Source organism: Vombatus ursinus, unplaced genomic scaffold (genome assembly GCF_900497805.2).
Source record: "Vombatus ursinus unplaced genomic scaffold, bare-nosed wombat genome assembly UNPS02014170.1, whole genome shotgun sequence".
Classification (NCBI taxonomy): Eukaryota; Metazoa; Chordata; class Mammalia; order Diprotodontia; family Vombatidae; genus Vombatus; species Vombatus ursinus.
This window is the reverse complement of record NW_020953948.1, coordinates 1,134,646-1,146,497: the sequence shown is the minus strand read 5'-3', so window position 1 is coordinate 1,146,497 and position 11,852 is coordinate 1,134,646. Positions and strand designations below refer to the sequence as shown.

General features: G+C 43.7%; 1 protein-coding gene across 1 annotated transcript in view; it reads left to right on the top strand.

Annotated features, from left to right (window-relative positions):
- The window catches only part of LOC114041235, a 58,706-nt gene that overhangs the window by 454 nt on the left and 46,400 nt on the right, over nucleotides 1-11,852 (top strand). The window contains exons 2-5 of the mRNA XM_027859588.1: nucleotides 285-1,696; nucleotides 5,218-5,303; nucleotides 9,905-10,031; nucleotides 10,947-11,042. Coding sequence (XP_027715389.1) covers nucleotides 1,297-1,696; nucleotides 5,218-5,303; nucleotides 9,905-10,031; nucleotides 10,947-11,042 — 709 coding nt within the window. The 5' untranslated portion in view covers nucleotides 285-1,296. The remainder of the gene's footprint in view (nucleotides 1-284; nucleotides 1,697-5,217; nucleotides 5,304-9,904; nucleotides 10,032-10,946; nucleotides 11,043-11,852) is intronic.

The following is an 11,852-nucleotide window of genomic DNA, read 5'->3' as shown; positions in this document are numbered from 1 at the left end:
CATCATCATCACCATCATCATCACCATCATCATCACCATCATCATCATCATCATCATCATCATCATCATCGTTAACATTTGTGTAGTATTTTATTGTTTGCAAAGCCTTTTAAAAATATCTTATTTCTCATTTAGCTACAGATTATTTCATAAAGATAAATAAGGTGGAAAGGAAGAAGGGGTAATCATTGCCACATGGCATTTCCTTGAAAGTTTAATGTTTACAAAGTAAGTAACAGTCTTGTGAGATAGGTAATTCTTTTATTATTATACCCATTTTACAGATGAGGACCTTACAGCTCAAAAGAAATCAAGCATTTTGCCCAAGTTCAAGCAAGTACTGAGTGTCAGCGCCAGTATTCAAACCCAGTGCTGTCCTGCTTTAAGTCCAACACTGCCTCCACCTTAGAAGCGAGAAAATGAAAAGGATTGGAGATATTTTCTTCTGCTTGACTTTGTAAACTGCTTTGGGAGAGATGACTTGGACTGACAGAGTTTGTTGGCTCAGGGCTAGAAGTGACTGGCAAAGGTGACTCGGCCTTTAGTGGTGCTTTTGCTTAGAGATCTGAAGATTCAAACATTATGAAACCCAAGTCTTTTAAAAATACGTTAATTCTTACATTCACCCAGGCTGCCGTCTCACCAACACGGCCAGCTTCTCAATGCATTCAGAGACATACCATCCTTAACATTCAGAGCAAATAGACATTTTGCTTATTTTGAAAATATGACATTCCTTTGGTCTTTAATGCTAATGTTAAATGCTACAGTAAATATAACATGTATTAGTTTTTAATGGAAGCTTTAAAAAAAGTTTCAGCTCACCATTCAATGAATTTGTGCAATAACTTCTGGTTCCTTGATTCAGGGCCCCGTTCCCCATCCTCAGCTTTTTGCCTGTGCTTGTCATTGAGCCCACTTGTAGTCTTCCTGCTCTACAGTGAGAGGATGAGGACTAAAGGTCTTTATGTTTCTCACTGCCTGCATTTGTTTGTGAATGTCTATATTCCCATATGTATCTGAACCAATTCTAAGTGCTCTTTTTACAACTTACTCAAGAAGTCTCCCTGATGTTTGGTTTGTGGGCCGTTTGTCCACGAACTCACCACAGTTTTTCCAAGGTCCATGGTTCAGCTATGTGATTGAGGTTGCTGGGGTCCATCCTCCTAATTATGATCTTTTTTTGCCCATAGTTCCCCTTAGTAATGTACAAGTGCCCATTTTGGGTCTGAAAAGGTTAGCTCCCTTGTGGGGATAGTTTTGAGTATCTCAGTGAAGGTCTTAGCTGGAGAGGTGATGCCTCTGAAGGAAGTGATGGTTGTGTATCCAGACCCCCAAATTCCCACCACACATAATGAAGATAGCATCCTGGGAATGGATGTCCCTTGGGTTCAGGAAATCATCCAAGGAGAATGGAAGTCTGACCTTGAGGCTTCTCGACAGCGCTTCAGGTTTTTTCGATACCCAGAAGGGGCTGGGCCCCTTGAGGCCCTGAGCCAACTTCAGGCACTTTGTCTTCAATGGCTGAGGCCAGAAATTCATACAAAGGAGCAAATTCTGGAGCTGCTGGTGCTGGAACAATTCCTGGCTATCCTGCCTGGGGAAATCAGGGCTTGGGTGAAATCACAAAATCCAAAGACAAGCGAGGAGGTGGTGGCCTTGGTAGAAGATATGGCCCAAATACCAGAGGAAGGAGGTGAGAATTATAGCATGATGGACTGAGCACATTACGATGGCCCTTCCGGAGATACCAGTTAGGAGGATGCTGCCCAGTGTGAATGACAATATTTAAGGTGGTTCCTAATATTTAATGAGTAACAATATTTAAGGTTTCATGGTGGTTCCTATAGTAGGAAGTACAGGAGGGTAGATCCCCAGTTATCCCACCCCCATCAAAACATTTGAGAAGCTCCCGCACCAAGGTTTTATGCCTTCCCATGCATAGGTATGATTTGGTCGTTTAAACTGACCTGCAGTTTCATGGATTACCAAATGCTGCATGAATATGTTTATGCTAAATTTAATTTTCTTCCTTCCAAGAACCTTATGGAGTACTACAAATATGGTTATAACCATTTTGCCGCTAGAGAACTGAGGAATAGAGTGTTTGTGGCTGTTGTCCAAGGTCATACAGAGGGATGACAAGCCTGACCTGAAGTCTGTTTCCTGACTCCCATTCTATGTTTTATATTATTTTATACTACATTTCTGATCGCCAGATTAATATCATTCATTTAGGAAACTTTTCACAAAATAAGCATGTTTTTTTCAAGTGGAAAATGTCCTCAAAAAGGTATAACTTTGTTAAATGAGAATGTCATTGGCAAAGAAATTGGTTTTTACATATTCCAGATAGTTTTAGGAAAGAGCTATTTATCCAATTCATGTCTCTTGATTCTTAAACTTTAGTTCTGTGTCCTAATATATCCACTGGTCAAAAAGATTGAGGCAGTTGATTCAACCATGTTGATCCTTGTGATTAGATCCTGGGAGCTGGTAGGGCTATATCTGGATTCATTCTAATCTCTTCCTTCCTCTGTGGTTAGGATGGGAATCATACTCATCTGTGTTGTGTGTCAGTCAGTCAATAAACATTTATTAAGTGCCACCTGTGTGCTCGGGCACTGTCCTAAGCTCTAGGGAACAAAAAAAAAGGCAAAAGATGGCTTTCAAGGAGCTCACAGTCTCATAGGAGAGATAATATGCAAACAATTGCACAAAAAGATATATACAGGATAAAATGAAAATAATCCAAAGGAAAAAGGTGCTAGAATTCAAGGTGATTAGGAAGGGCTTCCTGTAGAAGGTAGAATTTTAATTGGGACTTGGAAGCTGGGGAAGCCAGACGGCAGAAGTGAGGAAGCAGAAGATTCTGGGCATGAAAAACATCCAACAGTTATAAGTCAGCATAAAAATGGTTGAATCCATAGGAGCTATTGAGATCCTCAAGTGAAATAGTATAAAGAGAGAAGAAAAGAAGACTTAAGAGAGGCCTAGAAGAATGAGGCTTGAGGAAAAGACGTTAGAGTTGTCATCTGAGAAGTGGTTAGTAGTAACTTTGGAGAGAAGTGAGAGGAAAGGAAGTGTTAGATAGACTTTCCTAGAAGAGTAGCCACAAAAAGGATCAGTGAGTTATCTAGCAGAAATGGGTGGATCTAGTGAGGGTTTTTTGAGGCTGGGGGAGAGACATGGGCATGTTTGTAGGCAATAGGGAAAGAGGCAGAGTTGACAAGGAGATCAGAGATAAGTGAGAAGGTGGGGATGAGAGAGAGGGTTATCTGCTGGAGGAGCCAGGATGGTAAGGGATCACTTGTGCAGGTAGAAGAGTTTGCTTTGGCAGGGAGAAGAGCTCTCTCTTCATGTGAGACTGGGCTAAAGGATGAGGGTGACAGAAGACATCTGGGTGATGGTGGATGAGGGGGAGGAGAGATGAGGAAGTTTTTTTCAGTAAAGTGAGAGGCAAAGTTCTCTGCTGAGAGGGTGAGGGTAGAGGGCGTAAAGATGGTTTTGAGGAGGATGAAAGCTTTGAAAAAGCCACAGTATTACATGGTGATAGTTAATTAGGAGATGTAAAAGGATTGTCTTGCAGCAGTGAAGCCCCAATTGAGTTAACATGTCATAACTTTGTAATGGACCCAGTAAACGTGGTGTGGTTTTTCTCTAGCTTAGTTCAGCAGCGTGTATGTAGGAGTAAAAGCAGTAAATGATGAGAGTGATCCGAGGCTGAGGCATGGCAGGACACAGTAGACCAGGCCTGCACAACTTGTGGCCAGCCAAAGGATTCCCTCTACATCCAAAGGATGTTTTCCCCTACATTTTTCAAGGGCTGCCTGAAATCCTTTGGCATGCTGCAAGTGGCTTAAGGGTTTGCCTGCCGCAAGTTGTGCAGGCCTGTAGTAGGCCATGTAATAAGAGAACAAGAGACTTAAAAAGAAGAGGATAATGTGGAGTTGAACTGGTTTACCAAGGGATCAAGATTAGGAATGAAAGAGTATGGCTAACCCGGGAGAGGACTGAGGGAAGGCAGTGGGGGAGAAAAAGGAAAGGGAAGGAACATTTATATAGCGTCTACTCTGTATGAAGTGCTGTGCAAATACCTCATTTGATCCTCACAACACATTTTACAGTTGAGGAAACTGAGGCCAACGGAGGTTGTGACTTACCCAGGTCACACAGCTAGTTAGCATCTTGAAGCCTGATTTGAACTCAGGTCTTCTGACTCCAGACCCAGAACTCTCATCCGTCGTGCCTCCTAACTGAGGGATAGGAGGTCAAAGATTTGGTTGAAGAATAAGATTTGAGGTTGCAAGCATGAGGGAGAGATACAGTGACGGTAGATTGTGATCAAATAAGGGAATTTCGAAGTCAGCAAACATGGATGTGGTTCATTTGTAAGTGATGGCAAGATCAAAGTCATGACCATCTGTGGCTGAAGTGGGGTGAATGTGAGGAACTGGGAGGTAAGCATGTTGGAGGGGGACTATGTATGTTGAAATCCCCTAGTATGAGAACAGGAGTTGGGGAGGGGAGAAGGCTCTGAGCCAGGCATGGAACTCATTGAGGAAAGGGGAATGGTCTGGTGGTTGGTAGATAACAACTACCAGAATTTTGACTGGGTGGTGGATACAGATTGAGTGACCTTCAAAGGAGGAGAGGTTACTGACTGGTGATAGAGGGAGAACCTGGAAGTGACAGTGGGGAGCAAGGAGTATTCCAGCTCCCCCACCTCAACCAGTGAGTTAGGGGGAAATGAGTGACAGTGCAGCCAGTGCTGGCCAGGGAAGCCAGGGAGGCTGTGTTATCCCAAGGGAGGCAGGGATTGCAGCAGATGAAAGCAGTGGGAAAGGAAATGATTTAAGGTATCTGGAGCAGGTGTTTCAGAGAGCCAGTGGTAGGGTTTGGTAGCTTTAAAGTGGGACATTATTGGGTTTGGTTTGAGGGGAATGGGAATAAGGGGCAGCTGGGGACAGGCAGTGAGGTTTGAATCCTGATGGTAAAGGTGGGGGTAGAGTTCATCACTGAGTGATGAGTTTAGGTGGATTTTCATTGTCCTTACAGGTTCAGTCTCAGGGTCTTTGGCAGTTCAGGGAAGGTGAGAGATGCTTGGATCTGCAGGAATGCTGTTACTGCCCTTCGCCCAAGGAAGGAAACATGTAGAAGGGAAAGGAGGTATCTGGTAGTTGTAAGATAAGTGATCTTCTCCCTTTTCCTTCTCAGCTCTGCCTTCGGAGGACTCCGCACTCACCCACGAGGGGAACACTGAGGCGGGACATGGTTCCGTATTCTTGACAAGCAGAGCCCAGGTGAGTTGGGATTTTTATATCCTTTAAAGGCTAGATCAGTCCTTAGAGCTAATAGGTCTTCTTTTCTTGTGGAACTTCTTGGCCCAGTGTAGCCTCTTTTAGAAACCTGAGCTGTAGTCGCCTGTCACTCAGATGACTAACCCCACCTTCCTGGAAGATGTGTCCTATGTGGAATGGTCTCCACTTGATGAATGTCTCTTCCTTTATTATCTCCCACCCGTCTCCCCAACATTCATTCATCCAGCAGCTCCTTCAGGCCTAATCAGCGATCATCATACTGTGTAGGATGCTGTGATATTTGTAAAGATGGCATTGGAAGAGAGCCTTTGTTTTCACTGAGCTCCACGTCATTGGTGGAGACGTCTGAAGTGGAGCCTGAACCAATGCAGAGCAACACATGGGAAACCTTTTTAGAAGGACATGAGGAAATGCATGAGTAAGAGCCAAGCTGAGCTGCAGGCAGTAAGTTCTCCACCTGTTTAGCAGAGAGACAGATCAACTTAGGATAGAATGGGTAGGGGAGGGTTCGTGAAACATGGAAGATAATTAGCTGGAGGATATCAGTTGGGCAGGGGGCGGGGGGAAGGCCCAGAGTTTAGAGTGTCATCCATATCGGAGCTGGTCTCTAACCTGTGGGTAGCTGGAGCTGAATAAAGGGTGCTAAAGACAAGAAAGTCAGGAATCAAACAGAAGTTTAATTTCAAAGTTGAGGAAAACAGGTTTGCAAACCAGAGTCCTCTTGGGAGAAGGGCTTGTGGCTTGTGCCACAAAAAGGCAGGACAGTTCCCACTGTTGGCATTTCTTGGGACAATGCAGGAGATCTTGGGTCCTGTGGGAACAGTCCTTAAGTCATTGGAATTGTTGAGCCTTGTGTTTGTCTCAAATTGTAAGGGTAGTTGAGCCTTGTGATCGTTCAGTGAGGTACAGAACCAGAGTAAGTGAGCCGGGAACAGGAGTGCAGCCCCTGGTTCAGCTCACTTAATAGTTACAAGCCCGGGAATTGTTCACAGCGTCAGGAGGTATAATTGGTGGCTTTCTGCAGCAGTGCGTCGGCTGTTGTATCAGTTCTGGGGTCCCTGGGAAATAGGGAATCTCCAACAAATCTAAATGGTTGGTGTAATAATTATACCTATCAAAGCATTACAAAAATTACATGATTTTGCCAGAGGGTGAACCCATCTGGAGGGTGAGTGCAAAGGATTGTTGTTATGCTAGGCTCAGGGCACAGCTTGCTTACTGGATCTTAGCTCTGGAAAACAGTGTCTTCTAATATCTTGACAAGAAGAAAATTGGCAAAAACTAGTGCAAACAGTAGCCTGAACATATCAGATGGCTTATGTTAAGGAGTGTTGTTACATTTGGCTGGAATAAGAGTGTGAGAAGCCTTCAGTGCCATCCATCATAAGGCGTTTGGACTGTTTGATTTTTGTCTTTATTTCTCCAGCAATGGGAGACATTGCTGTGAGTGAGGCCCTCTTACGTGGAAAAAACTTGTCGGCAGATATCTGAAAGTAGAATAGGCTGCTTTGGGAAATGATGGGTTTCCCATTTTTGGAGATCTTCTGTCAGGCTTGTTCCGCCCATTGAACGGGCTTTTAGGTGTCTTCCAGCTCTGAGATTCTTAGATCTAAAATCTAATCTCTTTCGTAAAGTCTTCCATTATTATTCTGGCTCAGGTTGCCTTCTGCCTTCTTTGAGTTCCTACATTTGCGTACCTTGATGGATCTGCAGTCTTTTTGATATAGGTGTTCCCTCTGCTGTTACAGATCACAACCCAGGCACACCTCATTCCTTACTGCTCTTGTCCAGGTCCTTATAGAAACCTTCCACAAGGGTGCACTCAGCGTACACAAAGCCTTCCTCTAAATCTCTTGACATATTGCGGATGCCAGTGGAATGTGTAGACTGGCCATTGGTTAGCCTTTGCTCGTGATACATGAAAGACCCACCTCCTTTTCTGGTCTGAGGTCTCTTTTATCATCCTTTGAGCTTAGTAATACATTGCTCTCACTGGGCCATCTCCGTTGTTTTGTGGGTGACACAAAACTAATTCTCTGGAGACTCTGATTTTCTGACTCACAGTCATACAGCATCACCTGAAGAATGTTGATGCTATGAAGATGCGTCTTGATTTCAGAGAGGACATTGGTTCATGAGAATCAATACACAATTTCCCCGATGCAAGCCATCCTTACCTCTTCGTCATTCTACTTTAGACCCTGTTCATTACCCATCTACAATGTCTACCTAAGATGTCCGTACTGATGGAGCAGTTTTATGGACTGTCCTTAAAATCGTATACCATAATCTGGACATTAGGCATTCTTCTTTTACTTGGATTTTCCTGTGTGGATATTCGGACCAAACTCTTGTGAGATTATGAGATCCGTAATTAGGAGATTAGGAGGCTCTGTAGTGTTCAGGGGTTTAATGCAATCAATACAGCATCACCCACAAAGGGATCATCTGAAGCACCTCTCCCTCTATTAGGAAATCCTTTTTGCATGTAGAGTCATCACTGAACATCCTCTTTGTCAGTGGCACACATCTTTGGCCAATGTGTGTCTCCTTGTTGATCGGGTGATGTTAATAACCAGAGGGCAGAGGAATAAAGTTATCCCTTATCTTTCATGGGAATTTTGATCAAGGCCTGTTGGAGGAGTTCCTTTAAAGTGGCATTTTGTTCTACTGAATGAAATGCGTCATTGTAGTCAACCAACAAGAAGCAAAGTGGGATCTTGTATTCTTTGTACTTTTCAGACACCTGCATGACTATAAAGATGTGGTCTGTTACAGAGTACAGTGTAATCTATAATTTATGGAAACCTACCTGTTACCATCTCATGTTTTGTTTTTTTTTGGCTAGGCAGTGGAGTTAAGTGACTTGCCCAGGGTCACACAGCTAGTAAGTGTTATCTGTCTGAGACCAGATTTGAACTCAGGTCCTCCTGAATCCAGGGCTGGTGTTCTATCCACTGTGCCACCTAGCTGCCCCCCATCTCATGTTTTTAAAAATGGCCTTGATACATCTGGTGATTATTATTATAAATATTTATTTTTGCAGAAGGCATATAGGTCAGTACTTGATTTGTACCTATGCTCTTCTTGACAATTTTTATTTTTATATCACCTCCTTTTGCCATCATCTACCTCCCTCAGTTTCTTCTGGAACTCCTTCCCTTAAAATGGTAACTTTTTTTAAATTAAGAAAAAAATGTTCGACAAAAGTAAACTGTCAAAAATGATTCTGATGTTTTGTATAGTGTTCAACACCTATGTTCCCCCACTTCTCCAAAGTAGGTGGGAAGGTGTTTTCTGACTCAGTTAACAAGTAGTTCTTGAGTACTTAGTATGTTTCCTTCACTGCACTAAGCTCTGGTGATATAAAAAAGGCACAGAACTGTGACATTTGCCCTCAAGGAGCTCACATTCTAACAAGGGAGACAAATACACTCATCACTCTGGACTTAACAAGGTGTATCCAATGTAAACCATCGTTGGACCGCACAGAAGCTGTCTGAATGATGATTTGCTGGCTCCTTCCCATCATAAACATTGGGATTCTGAGAGATTATCCAAGGGCCTATGAAAGGGCATTTCTTTTTGCCTTTGAATGTGTGATTGCTAAATCAACTTCAGCAACTAATTTATTTTCTTCTCAAAGGATATTCCACGAGCTATCTCTCCTTTCAGCTACAAATTAATTTTTTTTGTTTTTATTTTCCTTTATATCAGAAATTTTTAAATGACATTCATGCATAATTTATGGAAACCTGCCTGGCAGAATGTCCCATCATTGGTCACAAGACAAGGATCTCACATTTAGAGTGCCAGCTGTGAAGTTAATGTTGGAAACACTCCAACAACTGTGTTTTTTTAATACTCTTTGCCCGTTTCTGCCACATAGAAGCAGTAGGCAGACATGTAGACTGAAGCTCATTTGGTACTTTTTTGGGAGGAGTTAGAGGGTCATTGGTTTCTTTGGCCAAAGCATCCATCACAAAGTGCTATACGAACCAAGCTTTCTTCCTTGGAGAGCAACTGTTGCCTGAGGCTAGGCTTATAATCAAAGCCTTTCCAGTGTGGTAAACCTGCTAGAACTCATGCACACTCTGCATAGCCCCTGAGAAACCAGAGAATCCTTCTTGATGCCCAAAAAGCATCAGAATAGGACTTTGGGACGATGAGGAGTAGAAACCCTTAAGAAACAAGTACTGGACGAGCCAAAGCTTTAGAATGGATGGATGTGACGACTCACATGGAAACTGTCCAGGATCAGGTGAGGCTGGTCGCTCAGATAGGTCAGAATGAAATAGGAAATAGATGTATATTTTCTGGGATCTGGAGGTCTGGCTCACTCAGGTAGAAAATGTTTGAAGGGCAGTTTTATTAACAAACCAGAACTATGTACATCTCCTAAAGTCTCATACAAAGGGAGGCCTGGAGTTTGTCATGCAGTGCCCACATGACTGGGAACCCTCTGTGAGACCCCTCAGAATGGAGCACTGCTTTGTGTATGGGCTGCAATCCTCATTTTCCTTCAAGTGGCCAAGTGAGGGACAATGTTTGGTAGGTGACCAGGAACCTGTTTGGTGTTTCAGGATGCGCTAACATTCCAGGATGTGGCTGTGGACTTTACCTGGGAAGAATGGGGGCAACTGGACCCTGCTCAGCAGAATCTGTACAGGGATGTGATGTTGGAGAACTATCAGCACCTGATCTCTCTGGGTAAGGGGAGCTTCCCCCGTAACTCAGAATCTGCTCATTGGATTGCCTTTGCCCCTTCATTTGCTGGAGGCTGTGAGGTATCCAAAGGGCTCAGCCTAATTTTGGCTTGAGGTGAAGGGAAGGAAGGTTCTTTATGCCTCTGGTGCCAAGAGGCAGGATGTCTGTGCTCTCCGTTCCCATGAGGAAAGTCCACATAAAACTGGAAATTAAGAACGTCATTGTGCTGCCCTTGGCATGGATCCTTCCTGCTGATCTCCCCCATGTTCCCAGTTTTCTTCCTCAAAATTCTAGGGCCTAAAAGTAAAAAAATTCCTTGGGGAGGGAGGCAGCCTGGCACTTTGGAAAGAGCATGGGACTTTGATTCAGATGTCTGGTTTCAAATCTCAGCTCTATAACTGAACAATTGTGTGACCTGAGCAAGTCACTTGGCTTCTGAGCCTTAGTTTCTTCACCTGCAAAGTGTGAGTCGTATTTGCACTACCTCTCAGGGATTTTTGTTTTGCATCAGTTAGATATATTGAAAGTCCTTTGTAAATGATGAAGTATTACATAAATGTAAGGTGGTATTTATTGTTATTAATATTTATGTCATTATTTGTGACCATGAATCCATATTGTGATCATCCACACACACTTGCACAGTTCAGAGTGGCTTTCTAAGATACTTTGTACCAGCTCTTCAGGGGGTTGGGTGGGTTTTTGGTGCCATGGATCCCTTTGGCAGTTTGGTGAAGTCTGGATCCCTTCCCAGAATACTATTTTAAAATGCATAAACATTCCTGCACATCAGGTGAAGAGCCCCTGCCTTAGGCCTTCAACTCATGTTCTTGGCCTGCATTGGAAGGGGCTAGAATAGACCTGAGATGGCCCTGTATTTCTGTCCCATCATGTTCCCCTTTCTCTCTGCATGAGCAGGGTTTCCGGTTTCCAAACCAGTTGTGATTTCCCAACTGGAGCAAGGAGAAGTACCATGGGCTATGGAGAGAGAAGTTGCCAAAGGTTCCTGTCTAGGTGAGTGACTGAGAACCGGGAAGGTGGAAGGCTGTGTAAGGACCAGCTCAGCAGATCTGTCATGGATGAAGCTCCTTTGAAATGGTGAGGAAGGAGCCTTCCTCACAGCAGCCTGGGAATTTAGTCAAAGCCCAAGAGAGTTGTCTCTTTCACCATTCTTGGGGGTTACATTTTCCCTGGAAGACGTTTCCCTGCCTTATTCTTCTGAGCATTCAGTGAGTGCGTAAAAATGGGCAAATGCATGTGTAGACGCAGCTTCAGGCCCAGAGGAGAATTGTTTCAAAGCATAAAGTTGCTTTACTGTGCTTGGGGATGTTTAAATGTGGTTGGAAAGAAAAGGCATGTATGAAAGTTAAATAGCAAGCCATTGCATAAGGGGAGAGAAGGAAGGGGGGAGGGGGAGGCATGAAGAAGTGTGGCCTGACTACATTGGAGGATGATTGCTTCCAAGTGGTGAGACCCGAAGTTGACTGCCTAGGATCAGTCATATATTTTGAGGACTTAAGTGGCTGGCCAAGGAATTTTTCCTTTATCTTGTAGGTATGATGGCAGAGGAATTAGACTATTCATTTCAGCAGCTGAATTCAGCAGACATGAAGTACCTATAACATGTCAGGCATCGTGCTAAGTGCTGGGTACATAAAAGTCAAATGGTTTCTGCTCTTCAAGTGAGGAAGGTGGTATAACTTGTAGACATAGACAGCTATGTCCTAGTAAGACACTTTGAGGAAGGGGGGGTTTTAGCAGGTGAGTTGAGGGGGGAGATGCATTTCAGGCAAGGGGAGAGCTTGTGGCACAGCACAAGGACAG